The 18,871-nt window shown below is 34.1% G+C and overlaps 2 protein-coding genes across 8 annotated transcripts in view; both read left to right on the forward strand.

The window, feature by feature from the left end:
- Window positions 1-18,684, forward strand: part of LOC107617691 — a 23,514-nt gene extending 4,830 nt beyond the window's left edge. For 6 of the 7 annotated variants that reach the window (XM_016319554.2, XM_021117003.1, XM_021117011.1 and 3 more), the window contains 4 exons: window positions 4,879-5,095; window positions 5,500-5,695; window positions 6,527-7,234; window positions 7,383-7,918. In XM_016319554.2, coding sequence (XP_016175040.1) covers window positions 4,935-5,095; window positions 5,500-5,695; window positions 6,527-7,234; window positions 7,383-7,574 — 1,257 coding nt within the window. In that variant the 5' untranslated portion in view covers window positions 4,879-4,934 and the 3' untranslated portion in view covers window positions 7,575-7,918. Of the gene's footprint in view, window positions 1-2,586; window positions 2,598-4,878; window positions 5,096-5,499; window positions 5,696-6,526; window positions 7,235-7,382; window positions 7,919-18,673 lie in introns of those variants that run through there. The other variant, XR_002358274.1, reaches the window with a different exon arrangement.
- Window positions 10,701-15,648, forward strand: LOC107617614. The gene is made up of 7 exons (XM_016319449.2): window positions 10,701-11,009; window positions 11,206-11,702; window positions 12,317-12,411; window positions 12,514-12,636; window positions 12,838-13,644; window positions 14,139-14,358; window positions 14,800-15,648. Exons 2-7 carry the CDS (start codon window positions 11,408-11,410, stop codon window positions 15,324-15,326), a joined length of 2,067 nt encoding a protein of 688 aa, XP_016174935.1. The 5' UTR covers window positions 10,701-11,009; window positions 11,206-11,407; the 3' UTR covers window positions 15,327-15,648.

Raw genomic sequence — 18,871 nt, forward strand, 5'->3', positions numbered from 1 at the left:
ATATAAATTATTTTTTTAATATTTTTTAATTATATAAAATATTTAAAATATATTGTTTTAATAATTAATAATATATATTATTTTTAAATTCATTTCAAAAATATATGTTAAGAATAAGGCTGGACATGCTGACATGTGATGACATTTAGGTATGTCTAAATGTGTCCGGAAAAGAATTTTTTATTTTTTATTGAGAAACGTTTTGGACACAGAAGACACGCGTGTCAAACGAGTGTCAATGAGTACGATGTTTGAAATGTATCTAACACACGGACACAGCAAATCAGAGAAGTGTCCGTGTTTCATAGCTTTTTGGTCACAAAAGAAGGTTTTCTCTGTGGGTGAGAAAGGTTATAGGTTATGGCAGAATAATGTTACATGAAAATGGAAAGATGAGAGGAGAATAAGAAAAAAAAAAAGACGAATAAAAATACAAGCTATATAATGTTTGCATCTTATGTTATATTTCTGTTCTAGTTTTTTAAATGAATTATCTATCTTCTACTTTCTTCATGTGATTAATTTGGATGGTTTCTAGTTAGCTTTGGTGGTTCTTCAAGTAGCCTTTTTTCCGGATATGAGCAAAGATCTTTTCTTCTTCGTGAACTGAAAATAATGCTTAAATATAAGTTTCTGACTTTTTGTGGACCTAGTTGTCGAATAATTAGATGCAACAAATGCTTTAGTAATGCAATTGAGGGTAACACACATAATTGATGTTTGAGTTCCATCACGAAACCCTACTATTTTAATCATAGAAAGGACCTAATTCAATTTTTTTATTTAGTATGTAGACATACTTACAAACTTATAAAGATCTATTTAAAAGTTTAGTGAAATTACAAGAACTAATAAAGTTATTAAACCTAAAATAAACCACTTGAAATCTTATGTGTGTGGCCTGATGGGATCGGTAAAGAACTTGATTTTAGGCTCTAGTGAGAACACCAATAAAAGGCTCCAGTGAGAAAGTCAATTGGATAGAAGATTGTCCAATTAATAATGGAGGAAGACTATTATACATATAAAAAGAAAAAAGAAAAAGGAAATACTATTATGAAAGACCTTCTGAAAATTTTATAGTAAAATGATAAGTCCTTTTATTGAGCAGATTGTGTTTGAGTGGTCTATGTATCCAACTCACCTTAGTTGGATCAGACTTTATTGTTGTTGTTAATGTGTGATATGGTGAGAGGACCTTCTTTTAATTACCTGACCAACCAAAAAGATTACCCTCCTGATCAAATAATAAATTCAATTGATTAGATACTAAGGGCTTAAATAAGGAAGCAGTAGAGAGCAGGCATGACAGCCAACCAAAACAGTGAAATTTAGACAATCAATTTGGACAGGTTTGGTTAGGAGTCTAGTTCCATCCTATAAGTTTAAGGAAGAAGTTCTCTTCGCCTTGCCCTTAATCTCGGGTTCAGTGGTCTTCCTGTAATTGGACCTATAATATTTAATTGCTAATACTATATTCTGATGCCTAATAGAGATTCAGCTCATGGCAATTTTGATCTACACAGGGAAGATTGGTGTAGAAAAAATTAATAACTTTTGGGTGCTAAAGTGCTGTGACGAGCCATACTTCATTATACTAGATGTCGGGTGGTAAAGTTCCAATAAGAGCATAAGATAGTTTTGCGAAGATAAAATTGTTGCAATGTAGGAGTTTGGTTGTACAAGAAAAGATAAGATTATGAATGAGAATATTCTAAATTACTGTAGTAAAGGTGGTAAAATCATGTATAAACATGTTCAAAGGAGAGCAATAAAATCATTTGTTAGGACCATGGCCCATTAATTAGAGGTATTGAGAGACCATTTCATTTGTTTAGGGAGTTGATCAATGGAGGATTATGGTTTTAGTTAAAAAATGGGAGGAGAATAAGAAAAAAAGAAGAATAAAAATACAAATTTGTATGATATGAATTTAGTGTGTTAGGTACTATTATGTGATAATCTTTTCTTTTCTGCTGAGATGAAAAATGGACCTTTGAATTAAATTGAATCTGCTGAGGATTCTAGAATTTTTATTGTGAAAATTAGGTGTAACTAGTTTCGTTCGTAATTAATTAGTAACCAGTGAAAATATATAATTTTTTATATTTTGAGGTGAAAACTCAGGTGCAACTAATTTCACATAAAATTGATAGTTGAGAATCGTTAAATGATTTGACAGTTTGACTAAATTATCATTTAACGTCTAAGGTTTTGGAAACCGGTTCGAACTGGCCGGTCGAACTGGTCAAACCCGAAACCGATGGTGAAAGCGGTTCGGACAGATGCCAAAACCGGGGATTTGAAAAATTGCCATTGGACCGTCGAACCGGCCGGGAACCGGTCGGTCGAACCGAACCGTGACCTGGCCGGTTTTCTAAATTTCTCTAACACGCTGCCATTTGGATTGAGGAACTCCCTAACCATTACCCAACGTCCCACTCCCAACCTTAGTCTCTCCAAAACAGCCCACTTCCAACCCTGACTCTCCAAAACGGCAAACACGCGCAGCACTCCCATCAGGCCATCACCCTTCCTCTCATTGTCATTGAGCTCCTCCTTCACTTCCGTCCCGCCACCGGCAAGCAACCGCCGCCGTTGCAACTTGGAGCTTTGAAGCCACTGTTGCAACGTCGTTCTCCTCCATCGTGTAGCCACGCTTGAGCTTTGAAACCACCGTCGCCGGCCTCGCCTCCTGCTTCCGTCGCGCAGCCACTGTCTCGCCGGCGCCAGTTCTGTTCCATCGCGTCAGCCCTTCAGTCGTGCCCTGTTCCTTTCTTGCTGCTGATCTGCTCTGCTCTGTTCTAGCATTTAGTTCTAGGTATCAACTTTTTTAAACTATAATTGTTGAATAATTGTTGTTACTTGTTAGTTAGTCTATGAACCTTGCTGTTGTTACTGGGTTGAATAATTGCTGAATAATTGTTGTTAGTTAATCTGTGGACTTGTTACTGAATTGAATAATTGTTGAATAATTTTGACTGGATTGGAGTGAGTTGCTGTGGGTTACTGTGATATTGTAATTAGATTGTATTGTTATTGGATTGCTGGTGATTTTTAGGTATGGATGAGAATATCAACTAAGAAACACTTAAGGCTATTGGATTGTTGTGATATTGTATTGTTATTGTATTTTTTTCTTTTTGGTTAATTTTTGAAAAAAGATGTTTAATCTTTGTTAAAATTGTGCTGAAATTTTGCTAAAATTGTGATTAGCTGAAAATCTTGTTAATCTTTATTGAAATTATGCTGAAAATTTTGTTAAAAGTTTGCTAGAATTTCTATTTGTTCATTATGAGTAGAAGGAGGGGTTTAGAATAGTTCTTCTGCAAGGAGAAAGGGATCATTATCTTTTTCTATTGATAACTTCAAATACACGTTCAAGTAGTTGACTTATTGGGAGAGAAGAGAGCCATGAGAATGGATCTTACACAACAAGGATTAAAGGTAGAGAATGCAATGGTTGGGCCTTTAGGGTCTGCACTTTTTGACTTTGCTGTTTCCATTTCTTCCGTCTCACAATAAGTATGCTTGTTTATCGAGCATCAGATGCTACATTTTAAATTTTTAATATCATTGTCTAATAATAATTGATACTTCTACTTTATATCATACTTAGGTCAAATAGCTGGATACTGGAATTCATTGATTTGAGAGGTGAAATGAGGAGAGATGTTTGACATGCTTTGATAAGTGAAATTATAGCGTTACACAAGTTCACACATGAATATGGACCTTGATTATGACCAATCTTTTGTTATAGAAAAAATAATTTTTTTCATCTTTGTTTTTAACGAAAAAATAGATGAATTGAATTAACTAGATAAGTAGATGATTGAATATTTATTATTGGTTTGGTTAATTCAATAATTTTTTTTGTTTTTCGTGATTATCTTAAATTTTATATGTATATAAATTTTGATCTTTGATATGTTTTTTTATATTTGACTCATGTATTGTATTTAAATGTGATTATGAGATTTTAATTGGAATTATACTTTTAATTTGTATATATTTAAGATTTATATCAGAATATATTTATATTTTTGTATATTTATTTAAAATTTGATATGTTATTTTATTATAATTCGGTTATTTCGGTTGAACCACGGTTGAACCGGTTGAACCTCTAAACCGATGAACCAATAGTTCAAGCGGTTTGATGACCGGTTCAGTTTTCAGAACCTCTTAACTATCAATTTCACATAAAGTTAACTATACTTGAGTTTCCACCTTTATTTAATTGTGATCGAATTAGCTCATTCAACTAATGACTCACATGTTAAATCAGTGGTCCGTTCACCCAGTAATCCGATTAATTCGATTGATGGTTTGGTTCTGACTATAGAATGTGGACGTATCCATCCACCACCGCCGGCGATGTATTCTGCTTAGTTTTTGGTGTTTTTCTCTTGTATTTTATTTTATTTTTAGCAGTTATTTAGATGTCAAGATACATAATTGTTTTGGAATTTAACTAAATATTAATTTAAATGTTAATATATATTATTTTAAATAATTTAATATCAACTCAAATTATCTAAGGATTCTCATATGAATAATTATCATTACTTATATCGGGCTCAATTTGTAAAGAGGAATGCTAGGGATAGCAATTTTTGTGATTTGTAGCCATCAAATAGCCATCAATGATGGTTTTAATGGTGTGAGATTGGTGTGAGATTTCATCCAATGACTCACTTTTCATGCTGGCCAAAATTTAACAAAATTGCTGCCCCCTACTTTTCCATTTGTAAATATTTTGTTGGAGGAATCCTTGACCCTCTCCCAGGCATGGTCACCGAAAGCTTTAACCAAAATCAAAACCTAATTAGAATTTTTTGAAAACCAATCCTAACGGTTGTTCTGTTCACCCAGTTCGCAGCAACGCATTCCACAATTCTGAGGGGGAATTTTTTAGGGTTTTGGGAGCCATGAACAACGTTGGCGATCTCCACAAGGTTTGGGAAATCAACGCTCTGAAGAGGAAGCCGTTGCAAGAAGAAGCCACCAAGATGTTGGAGAAGATCGCGAAACAGGTCCAGCCCATTATGCGCAAGCACAAATGGAGGGTCAAGGTTCTCTCTGAATTCTGGTAATTCAACTATTGTTTTTAATTTGAAGGGGTAATGCAGCAATGGAAAAAGAATGATCCAAGCAATGGCGGTAAGAGGGGAGGAAAAAACCGCATTTTTAATCAGATATTTTGCTTACTTTTTCTTTATGGTTCTTTTGTGATTTGTTGATTTTACTAAAATTTATTGGGGTTCCGGTTTCTAACAACTAGAACTTTAACAGAATATTTTGAGTAGAAACATTGTTTCTGCCCCTTATCTAGTTTCTTCAATGCTGCATTCGCTTAAATGCAGCATGACATTTCAGTTTGGGGCTTTGGGCAAGGGAATGAAACTGAATTTTTTATTTTTAACTTGATGAGTGAGTCTGTTTTGCTCTTTTCTTTTTGTGAGATTATTGAAGAACTTGCCAAAATGATTGTAGTCCAAACAATCCGCGACTTTTGGGGTTGAATGTTGGAGCTGGTATACATGTGAAGTTGCGATTGCGCAGACCGAACAGGGATTTGGACTTCTACCCATTTGATCAAGTTTTGGATACGATGCTTCATGAGCTTTGCCATAATGCCCATGGTCCTCATAATGCCAACTTCTACAAGCTTTGGGATGAACTTAGAAAGGTTCTATTTGTTCCGTTCCTCTTTTAATTGTTCATGCATGTGGATTGTTATACTAGATTCTTAAAAAGAACACTTTCGTTGTTTTATACAATCACATTGGTGTTGGGAATTTATGTATTACATTTCATTTCAAGAGTAACTTTTATCTGATATTTTTGTTTAAGCCTTAAGTTTCTTTGTTATACTAAAGGATATTAAGCTTGAACTCCTTCAATTTGTTCCTGTCATTCTTTTATAGTACATGCAAATAACATTCACCGTTAGATTTTTGAAGTGCAATGTTTTTGCTTAATCAAATTAGCTTGATGTTGTGAATTATTTATATCATTCAATTTCAAGAGTTATTATTGTTGTTGTTGTTTAATCTAATAATGTTCTTATTTAGCTATAAGTATGTCTGTAATATGTGAAAGCTAGATTGTTATAATATTAAGGCTCCATTGATCATTGAGCATTTTTACCTTATCTCCCAACTTAATAATGAAAAATAATAGTAATATAAAGAAAATGAAAAAGATGAGGGACAAAATGTTATCTCTCTTGCAACTTTCCTCCAACCACTAGATGTGCTAGACTCTGCAGGCAGCAATATACTTATAGAATCCTCTCCATACTTTTCACTTTTGATGTATTGCTTTACAGCTTTAGTAGTAGCAAACAAGTCTTATAAATAGTAGTATTTATTATAAAAGTTCCTGCAAAGTTGAAACATTCATTCCCTGTTGCTGTGAATTCTATGTAGTAAACTATGTCTTTCTTATTAAGTTGCTATTATTCTTCTTGTCCTTGCCTTGCATCTATAATGTAATCCATGTTAATGATCATATACAGGAATGTGAAGAGCTGATGTCCAACGGAGTAACTGGCTCGGGAGAGGGGTTTGACCTTCCAGGAAGGCGCTTAGGTGGTCATTCCCGGCAGCCACCCCTTTCATCACTCCGTAAAACAGCACTTGCAGCTGCAGAAAAGAGATCGCGATTGGGATCACTCCTTCCCTCTGGACCTAACCGTCTTGGGGGTGATAGTGTTATAATGAAGGCACTTACTCCAGTGCAAGCGGCTGCAATGGCTGCAGAAAGGAGATTACAGGATGACATTTGGTGTGGTTCTCAAACCTGTGAAGCTTCAGATCATGAAGATTTTAACTTTGAACCTGCTGCGAATATTGAGCGCAAGGGTAAAAATGTGGGTAGCTCAAGACTTCGAGACAATTCTTCTCTACCTTTGGATCTGAAATCTCAGAAAAGGAGTCGTGTCATGGATTCAAGTTTACTGGATTGCTCGTCTAGTACCCCTAAATATGTTGATTTGACTACGGATGCACCACAGATTGGATCTATCATTGAACAATGCACTGTGACTCAAGGAAGGGGTGTTGGTGGATTAGAAAGCATTTCACATTCTGAGTCAAATTCTCGGATAGGATCTACTTCTGCAAATATTACAAGCTCCTCCACTCCACTTTCTGGTGATAATAATACATCTCATTCTGAAGAACTTGCAATGTGGGAGTGCTCAATGTGCACTCTGTTAAATAAAGTAAGTATCAAAATATAGTGCTTTATTCTTTGCAAACCTTTTTTCAGTTTGTCACAAAGTACAATAAACATTTTTGGCGAATTTACTCTTACAATGATTGTGTTGTGGCCTTTCTCTAATGCATGTGAATAATGTTGAACCACTGCAGACATTAGCTCCATTATGTGAGTTGTGTGGCACACAACAGCCGAAAGATTTTGCCACCAAATACAGTACTTGGTCTTGTAAATTCTGTACGCTGGAAAACAGTGTGAAGTTGGACAAATGCTCAGCTTGTGATCAGTGGAGATACTCTCTTGGTGCACCAGTGTCATCCCGTGCACCTAACGTCGGCACTTGAGTACAGTAGTTTATAAGTATATGAATGCTTATAAGTTGTAACACTGGTGTTTGTGCAACTTAATGGCAAAATTATTTCATTTATTGCTTTATGGCAGTGGCTTAAGCAAATGAAGATGCCAATGCTTGATTTCTTTAACTTGAAGCTACGTGGAAAATAGCAGTTCCATTTTGATCTTTTTCACTTGATAGATATGACAATTTCGATATAGTATGTTGGCATGGAGATGTGTATAGCTGAACTGCTGAATTAGTAAGCATTGTTGGCACTGCTCTGAGTTATGCCTGATTTGCAGAATTTGGATGCTGACTTTTGTGCAAGCAAATTAAGAGCTTTTCACTGAATTGGGTTTGTATGAGTATATGCCATGGTTCTCTCGTCTGCTTGGATTTCTAGTTGATGTTAGAGAATCGCCAGAAAAGTTATATAAGTATATAACCTGTCTTAGAATTTTGGTGATCAACTATCTGCATATCAGTTGTCCTCAACAATTTGGCTTGGGGACACTGTTAACAACTAATCACCATGTTGGACTTGCGTTGTCATTTCTTTGTAATGAAGGGATTAGAATTTGAAACCAGGAAGTTAATCTAGATACTTTTTATTATTACTAAACAAATACAAAACTCTTGTTTTACTTGAAGAAGATCAAACCCTGTTCATCAATTTCCAAACTCAACACTTTTTGTTCATCTTGAACCTTATTTTCGTCATCTTATTCTTCATATGGCAGTGTTTCCTATCTCATTCATTTGGGATTTATAAATATAGTGTTTATGCTAGTTTGGTAATTGTATTTGTTATACAAACTTGTATACAAAATAGTCAACATCTGTTCAATTTTATGACCATTCAAAAAATGAGATAGTGTACATATAGATATAAATTCTTGTATTATCTCAATTTCAGTATATTTATTTTTGTTAAGATATTTACTAACATAACTATAACAAGAAAAAAAATTAGCTAGACTTTTTGCCAATAATTATGATAGCAGAAGTTTATCATTTTATTTTCATTTTAAATTCAGAATATATAAAGTTTTTTTTTCCTTAGAGATAAAAAAAAAAGTGTAAATGCAGTTGATATAAGTCTTTCGTTAACTAGTTTTTGGTATCATATTTAAAGCTAACTAAAAGATCATGTTATAAAAAGCTAAGGGTGCTTTTGATTTATATTTTTATTTTTAGTATTTTTTATCTTAAGAATTTGATGAAGAAAAGAGAGAAAATAGGAAGTGAAAATAGAAAATAAAATTGCCATTTTTACTGTTCTCTCTCTTTTTTTTTTTCACAAAATTCAAAAAACAAAAGATATTGAATAAAAAGGTAGAAAATAAAAACGCAAACGAAAATGCATCTAAGGACTTTGTTATTTTTATTTTCAATATTCTTCTAGAATTTTGTTATTTTTAGAATGACTAGTTTTTATTTTTAATATTTTTTTTTAGAATTTTGTTATTCTTACTTGTGCCATCAAGTTTTGAATACACAAGATCACTTAAAATGAAAAGAAAAGCAATCACTTTAAAATCTTTAAAAAGATGTCAAAGTTTTAGAGTACGTTTGTAATGATAGAAATTAAAATTTACTAAGTGAAAAATTTTAAATATTTTAGAAGAAATAAAAATAATAATTTTGATTCATTTAAACATTTTAATTATTATGTTTATTCTTTTTATAAATCAGAAAAAATTATTATTACATGCATACGTTGGGATATGAACTCCTAATATTTGATTAAGTAGATAAATAAACTAATTATTTAACATTTCAAATTAGTTATTTTCAAATTAATTCTTACGTTAATTACACTTACTATTTAGGGTAAAGTACTAAATTGGTCCCCTATGTTTGGGCGTAATTCTGTTTTAGTCCTTAAGGTTTAAAGTGTCATATTTGAATCCAAAAAAGTTTCATTTAGCATAAATTTAGTCCCACAATGAGGTCAAACTTAAATAATTAACGGAATGTCCTACATAACAATAGTATAAGAACAAAATCGATAATTTGGAGAACAAGTACAAGCTCCAGAGGCACAAAATCAACCGTTGATGCATCAATACATTTATTTATCATTCTCTTTAGTTCTATAGAAAATATTTTATTTATATTATAAGAAAAATAATAAATAAATGTATTGATGCATCAACGGTTGATTTTGTGCCTTTGGAGCTTGTACATGTTCTCCAGATTATCGATTTTGTTCTTGTACTGTTGTTATGTAGGACATTTCGTTAATTATTTAACTTTGACCCACTGTTGGACTAAATTGATGCTAAATAAAACATTTTTTGATTCAAATAAGACATTTTAAACCTTAAGAATCAAAACAGAATTACGCCCAAACATAGAGGACCAATTTAGTACTTTACCCTACTATTTAAAATGATAAAAAATATTCTTATTTATAAGTGAATATTTAATGAAATAACTTAAACAAACATAGAATTATAAAAAAAAATTCAACTCATTAAAAGATTATTCTAAATCAAAGAATTATACTAATATATTAAAGGCTTTCAAACTATAAAATTAAATTACAAATAAAATTAAATTCTTTTATTAACAGAATAGATTTTTTTTTCTAGAATAAAAAACTTTCAAAACACGGTTAAAAATTGTACCAAGGAAAGTCGGATATATGCTGGTTTTTATAGATGGTAAATTTTTCACATTATAATATAAATGAATATTCTCATCTTAAGATTACTTTACAATTTATATCGTATGGAGTTATGGACGATATATGCTATGGGGAAAAAAATTAAAAAAAAAAATTGCTGGTCTTCCATCTAACTAAGCATCTTGTATCTAACTGCTCTACCAAAGTCTTGCATCTAACCGATTATTTTCACCTTAATTCTTCCAAAAAGGCAAAAACCAACAACCACTTCCCCACTTTTTTCCTTCTTCTGGCATCCAAAACCTGCCGCTTCATTTTTGGATGCACAATCTCTCAGCTCTGCAACTCTCTCACTTTCTATGTCTATGGCAATTTCAACGTACCCTCTTTCTTCTTCATCATCAGTATCACTGACCCCCATCTCTTGTTCTTCCGTGCTCTCTCTGAGCTGCTGTTAGTTCAAGATCCTCTTTTTAGTGACCCATGATCACTCATCAACGTCTTTGATAACTGTCTTCTGTAGAAAAGAAGTTTCAATCTTTTCTGCAATTCGGGACACCCTTTTGCCTTTTATGCAACATCCTCTGGAGCAGCCAAAAACCCAATAGCTTTTTTGCTTACTGGAATTTTCAGATCCTGGATCGGTTTTTCTGACGGTTGTTCTCTCTGATTTGTTTGTGAAGACGCATTAAATTGATATTGCTTTGTGGCTCAGGTCAAGTTTCAAAGAACTTTCAGTTTCAGCTGAGGATCATGCCTCTTCATGAGGCTTTCTGGTATTGAGAGAAAAGGCTCAATTTTGTCCACAAGGTGTTTGGTTTTTTCTCTAACTGCATAGTCCTTCTTGATTGATGAGAGGATTTTTTTTTCTGGTTTTTTGTTGGTGTTGCTTTTTTTGTTTGCTTTTGTTGGATATCATTAGAAAGGGAAAATCTTTATAATTAGAGTTTCTGAAAGGGTTATGTGTTTTCTGTAGTAATTATCTTTGATATTTTTTGCTAAGTAGGGTGAGGAGATTGAAGCTGTTTTGGTCTTGGGTTTGCTTGGATGATAATATGCTAGAAGGTTATTGCTTTATGAGTTTGGATCTGAAAGATTGTCCTTTTGGACAAGTTAAACAAGAGGGTTTGGACCCCTTGCCATTGCTTTGAATTCAAGTGCAAATCTGGTTTTTGCATTAGCTCACTCCTCTTGGAGCTCCTTTCGAGATGGCTGTAACCGACAGGTGTTTCGTGGAATGGAAAGAGCAGTTTGTTTCCCAGGAGCGTGGCAACCGTGTGGTCCACTATTACCTGAAGGATTCTGACGGGGAATCCATACTCGCTGTTGTGGGCACTGAGAGGAGTGTTAGGCACATGTTCTATGTTGTCGCCGATGAGTTTTTGGAAATTTGTGGGAAGGAAGGTTCTGTTCCTGCCGGTTTCAAATGGAGATCTAGAAGAGAGGTGGTTGATTGGCTGACGTCAACGCTTTCGAAGCAGCATCTTCAGGGAGATAGAACTGGTAAATTGATAATTATTTTCTATGGCTTTATCTTATTACTATTGTTTTGATGCCTTTTAGCTGTTGTCGGTTGAATTTATGTGTGCAGCTGCAAAATGAAAAATAATATAAGGATGTTACAACTTTTTGTTGCAATCAAGTTACATGAACTTAATGTATAGTGATATTTATATTTTTCTTGTCTAAGCAACTTTATGCATATCTTCTGACACAAATCTTTGAGCTTGTTTGTAGCATGAGTGCATAAAACTCATTCATGTATGTATGTAAATGTATCTTTCTCATAGTTTTATCTTCTTCAATATCTTTGATAATGTCATTTAATCTGGAATTATAAGGAGTCTCTATCATGTGCAGTCTGGACTTTGAAAGCTCTTTAGCACTGACATTTTTCTCTAATGTTGTTTTCTTCTTACTTATTCCTGTTGTATAGGATAATATCCCTTTCTACCAGTGTCATTTTTTAAATAGAAGTCCTTTACCCCTTCAACAAAAACAGCTGATGCTCACAAATAGTATAAATGATAGTGAAAGCTCATTTAAGATTATAAATATTCTCTTCTTTTATATGTATTTACTTATTTATTTATTTACATATATTTTTTATATCATAGGATCACCTAGTCATTCTTCAGGACAAGCTTATGATACCACAAATGGTAGTGTCAATGAAATTACTGGTCTTCCTGCACCGATAGCAAATAGCAAGGTATATCCCTCTTGTTTACTTTTTCTTTGTCTTCCTTTATATATATTATTTAATTGTGGTTGTAATTAATATTTTTGATGTATACCTACATCTCTTGCTTAGGGATTTCTAACCCGAAACGCTAAAATATCCAAGTCTGACATTGTTTGGTCTGGAGTGGCATGGACGTGTGGCAAGCAGCTTAAACATTATCATGCTTTTTGCAGGAATGGCATCAAAATAATTGTAAGTATCCCTCATCCATCCACTTCCTACACAAACATGGAAGTATTGGAAAAGGGACTTGAACTGAGGTTTCAAGTATTGTTCATCCTTTGATATTTTATTTTATAGCTTATACAGAGAAGGATCTGGTGCTTTGAGTTTAGCTTAGAGGAAAATATCTTCCAGTTGTACATATCTCATTGCCTCCTTTCTGACTTCCAGGTTCAATCATTTGTTTTTGTCATGGGCAAGGGAGAGAATCATTATGTTGCTTATTTAGAGGATATGTATGAAGATAGGAGGGGGCAGAAAAAGGTCAAAGTGAGGTGGTTTCACCATAATCAGGAAGTCAAGGGTGTGATTCCTGTACGAAATCCACATCCCCGGGAAGTTTTCATCACACCTTATTCTCAAGTCATTAGTGCAGAGTGTGTTGATGGTCCCACCACGGTCTTAAGTCGTGAACATTATGAAAAATGCATGCCTTGCTTTTCCCCAACTTCATCAGATAGAATACATATGTGCTTTAGGCAATTTAGAAGCAACAAAGTCAAGCCCTTTGACTTGAGTAAACTGCGTGGGTACTATGATCAACCAATTCTTTCTTGCTTGCAATTTGATTCTATGCTGAATCCTAAGGGAAATGGCCTAGCAGGAGGAGATGAAGAGTTGAGTGCAGGTGAAACTGTAAAGCTCAGAGCCAAGAGAAGGGATAGGGGAACCCCTCAGTCTTTGATTGGTCGGCGGGGAGTTAGGAAGTTAGTTAGGAGTCAGCAAATGATGGTATACAAAAACTCACAGGGTGTAAATAATTCTAGGGCAGATAGGAGATTGTTTTCTCTGAAGGAAGTTGAGTCTCAACCTTGGTATAATGTCACATACAGGATTGATGACAAGATAGAGGTCCTCTGTCAGGATAGCGGTATCAGAGGCTGCTGGTTCAGGTGTACGGTTGTGCAGGTATCTCGGAAGCAGATGAAAGTCCAATATGATGATATTCAGGATGAAGATGGAAGTGGGAATCTTAAGGTATAATACTGCTTTTGTGGTACTCCAAATTCTGTTTCCATTGTTGGTTAAATCCTACAATAGTTGGCATATATAGAGCCAGCTCCTATTTAAGGTTTGTTATCATGGTCAAAAAGATTTAAGGCTCTATTTCTTTTATAGCAACTTGTAACTGGAAAGAAATGTTCTTTTATAGTTATAGGTTATATCTTATGGGGATTATGCTAGACTAATGATGGATCCAAATTGAACTGAAATAAACCACTCCCTGTTATAAATCTTCTAAAGATAAGGATCTGCATACTCATATATAGAAGTAACTGTAATCCCACGTTCAAGTAGAGTATGATATGGTTAGAACCTTTTAAAAATTTATGTGGAAAAAAAATAGTCTTGGAACTGAGTGGGAAATGATATATTGCAAAACAAAAGTTGTATAGTTTCCTTCAATGCATTACGTTTGCACATCTTAATTGGAATTCAACACTCTTACCTTGTTCTTTTCCATGTTTTAGGAATGGATCCCTGCTTTCAAGTTGGCCATGCCTGATAAACTTGGGATGAGACATCCTGGCCGATCGACAATCAGACCAGCTCCTCCAACTTCCAAAGATCAAGAATTGGTTATTGGAGTTGGAACTGCAATTGATGCATGGTGGAGTGACGGCTGGTGGGAGGGGGTTGTAACTGGAACTGATAACTATGTTGATGATAATGTGCAAGCATACTTTCCTGGTATGCTATATTACTGTTCTGTTTTTTTGTTTAAATTTTGGTTTGATTAATGTAAAGTGTTTATAGTATGACTCAATTTTCAGTTATGCCATTTTAATTTAGAAGTTTTTACTTAGGTCCTTATATTGAATAAAATTGTTTGATCAAGTCCTTGGATGAAACTCTCTTTTATATAATTCAATGGATTCTTATGTAATTTTGTGAGCTAAACTATAACTATTTATTCAATTCAATTCAGTCAAAATTTTTAACAATAATTTGCTCTAGGGACATTATAATATATGTATTTTCCTGTTCTCAATGCATGTAGGATCTGATAAAAAAATTTAAATTATATGGACCTAACTGAAAACTAGACCAAACTTCAAGGACCTATAGATTAGATAAGCCTATTTTATTTTTTGTCTTCACTTTATAATAGAGTTATTCTTCTGATATCAGGTGAAGGCTTGCTAATGAAAGTACGTAAGAAAGATCTAAGAATATCTAGAGATTGGTCTGGGGACAGGTGGATTGGTATTAAGCCGAAGCTTGATATAACCTCAACTATATTCGCCATTAACGGCCTTAACACGAAGCATTCCACGTCCCCAGCTAAAGATGGGGACTCTATTGGTGTTGCAAATTCATGTGATGAAGTTCCAGCGAGTGACGAGCCTATTAATGAACCAGATTTTGCTGAAAAGATGGTTGAGGGTGTTGCTGAAGATGGGGATAACAATGATGATGGTGATAATGATAATAATGATAGTAAAAATAGTAATCTTGTGTCAGAAAAAGATACTCGAGCTGATAACAATGAGATTGAGATGAATAACATTGGTAATGAAGATAATGGTGATGATTCTAATAAGGACAGTAATGACAATGTTGATAAAGACGGCGAAAACGATAACAAGGATAGGGAGGCGTTTGGGACTTCCATGGAGGACTGTAAAGTTGACAAACCCGCCGAAATGGCTGTATAAAATATTTTTGTTTGGCTAGAACTGATGACTGATTGTAGAGCACTGCAACCATCTCTTGCTTTGTTGTAATTTGAGTCTAATGTTAGTATGATAGGATTGAATGTAAATAGTGATGTTGGAAAGGTGATTCTTCGTTTTTAACCTTGTTCTAAGTTGCCTTCCATATAGGTGTACAGTGTTAAGGGGTAATGTCTCCAAGTCTGTGTTTTTTCTATTTCAATATTGATTGTATTAGAATGTAGATTTCTTTCATAAGGGACCGGACAGATATTGTTGATTAATTTCAGTTCTTGTCTAACTAGCTACCACTTTCATTTATTTCATTGCAGCATATTAACAATTTTCTTGTTTGTTCTTCCTTCATGTATAGCTTCATGTACAAGTATACTACAAAAGGATTCAGTATGATTATTATGGGAAATCTATTGAACACGTGGGACACTGGGACTCCCAAACTGGACTTGGGTACTTTATTAAAGTTCCTTTTATTTATTGATTTTCTTTTTTAAAGTTTGTTTTAACAAAAATATTTGGCATATTTAAGTTAGAAATTGCTGTTAGAGGATGATAATATCATAATACAGAGAAGATGACCAGACTAAGATTCAAATGACTCATGCATGAGACTAAATGTAGTAAATTTTGATTACTTATACATTCAGTTAAAGGCATTTAAATTCAATTTAACCCAATTAAAATTACCATATATTATTAATGTAATATAATCTAAATCAAGAACCAACTGATCTTTTTCTTTTGACTCACAAGGATTTCATTGGATTTTGATATCTTAAATTTAACTTATAATTCTAATAACATTTCTCCTTCGTTTTTCCCCTTCTTTTTTACCCCTTTTATTTTCGTGTAAGAGTAACAAGACTAACCCAATTGATAGAGTGGAGACTGAAGAGTATAAAAGTACAGTCTAAGAAACAAAAAGGAAGAAAAAATATATACATAAAAACAATAAACGATATAATTAACTTAAAAATGTGTTACAATGCCATTAAATTGTTGTAACAACCTAAAAAACAACCGTTCAAAACGGAAAAGAATATAGTTGCTGATACCTACAACTAATACTAAGATAAATTTAATATAAAGAATAAAAAAACTAGAGAAAAAGAACTGAAATATTTGTTGACTATGGGATCTGTTGGTCAACCACATCAGCTTGGTCCTTAGAGTGGGTGTTAGGCTTGTTTATGCATGGCAATATCCAAGTGATCACCTCCAAGACCAAAGCAATTAGAGCCAAACATATGATCACACCCAAATACACACTCTTCCATTCTCTTGCTTCCATTATGTCAATACCTTTGAAGACGTTCCATATGCCAAGTCCAATTGTTCCGTAACCGACTACATAGTGGAAGATGTTCCAGAAGATTCTGTGCCTGTGATCCTTCTTAGGCCTCAAGAACATAGCAACATAATATTTATTTTATTAAAATCAACTTTAGTATAAAATTGCCAAACATAAATAATATTGACATAGACTCATTTCTACTTAAAATTAATCCTACAAAATTACTTTCCTTCAAACTCAAATAAACACACACATAGTCGTTGATACCTACAACTAAGAGTAAGATAAATTTAATATAAAAAATAAGAAAAGCTGAAAAAAAGAAAGAACTGAAATATTTGTTGACTATGGGATCCGTTGGTCAACCACATCAACTTGGTCCTTAGAGTGGGTGTTAGGCTTGTTTATGCATGGCAATATCCAAGTGATCACCTCCAAGACCAAAGCAATTAGAGCCAAACATATGATCACACCCAAATACACACTCTTCCATTCTCTTGCTTCCATTATGTCAATACCTTTGAAGACGTTCCATATGCCAAGTCCAATTGTTCCGTAACCGACTACATAGTGGAAGATGTTCCAGAAGATTCTGTGCCTGTGATCCTTCTTAGGCCTCAAGAACATAGCAACACAAACTTGTAGGGATGCTAGGCATACGAGAGTGATTCCAATGCATCCGTGAGAAGAGTGATGACGGTTATGTCGTGCCATGTATGAGCCAGTTGCAAAGCCAATTATGCCAATGATATAGGCCATGGATTGGCATGCTCGATGCACGTGAAACCACGTGGCACCCAAACGACCATCGAACGCCTTCAAGTAACGAGCTAATATTGCCCCCATTGGCATCAGTATTCCCCAGCTTATGCCATTCAATATCCCATGCACCTGTTGAAAGCAGAATTTGTTGTGAGAAAAATATATATAGATATGATAAGAGGCGGTTATTTTTAAAAAGAAATCTTTATGTGAAGATATCTTAATATATATTTGATTAAAAGGACAGAAGAAATTTTTTTACAACACAGAGAGTTTATGCATATTTCTGACCTTTCGGAGTTTGATTTTCGAATTTCCGGCGGTTTCTGAGACCTTCCCGGACACAAAATCTATAGTCCCAAAGGATTGAATGTTAGGTCCTGACAAAGAATGCATCCCAAGAGTTCCATCGTTAGAAACAGGGCCTTCTTGCCAGACATGATTCAGCAGAGTTGTATTCTCGGGGAGTTTGAAACTCGCAAAAAGGATCATATCGCCATTGGAATAAGATGCTGAGACGCTATAAACAGGAAAGCTAAGAGATCCTTCTTCCAAAAGAGTATCATAACTCGTGACAGAAGAGGTGTAGGCTTTGAGAGTAGCGTCAGAAGAATTTCTGAAAGCAAGGAATGCCTGGGATCCAACCATACCCTGTGAGGTTGGGTTGATGGCCCAAGCAACCCAGCTTGAATCCGTTGCGTTGGCCTTCTTGAATGCCACGTCGACTCTGCTTGATGATTGGTGGTAGTTCCAGTGCAGTGATGAATCAAGAACGCCCAGGTCCTTGCATGTTGCGTAGTTAACGTTATTCGGAAAATTCAACGACTTGCATGGTTCACAAGTCGCTGTGATCGACAACACAAGGAGCGAGAGTAACCACGCAAGTTTATGGATTGAGGCCATGGATGTGTGATTGGAAAGAAAAGAAAATATTGATTGAAGTTTAAGAAGAAAACTAAATATGGTGATTATTTGAACTCTCTGAGTGTTTTAGGATGGCACAATGAATAGTGAGTAGTAAGTAGCTGATAATTTATACAGGATTCAAGTTGTAACGTAGCTTCAAAATTTTTATAGAATCATTTCGGATTTGAATCTTATCAAACGGTTTGAACTAATATGATTTTGTTTTCTTTTGCAGTTCAGTTTAATTTAAATCAAAATATATTTCTCTTATTGAAATATTCTTTAGATACTATCCTTAATTAATAATTTTTTTTATGATACAAATGCATTTTTTATTTTTTATGACAATAATAATCACTAATCAACATAGAGTCATGGACTTACTGGCCAGCGGACTCGTTTCTTCAGTTTGAACCAACTAGTCTGGCATGATTTAAAATTTTAACAGTATGGCTTAATTAATTGAATATAATTGATCCAACTCATGCTTTTAGTTGACAAAGATTCGATAAAATTTAATTTTTATATGAAATAGGGGCATAGGGGATTTATTCTTTGTGATTGATGA

The sequence above is a fragment of the Arachis ipaensis genome, chromosome B01 (genome assembly GCF_000816755.2).
Source record: "Arachis ipaensis cultivar K30076 chromosome B01, Araip1.1, whole genome shotgun sequence".
Classification (NCBI taxonomy): domain Eukaryota; kingdom Viridiplantae; phylum Streptophyta; class Magnoliopsida; order Fabales; family Fabaceae; genus Arachis; species Arachis ipaensis.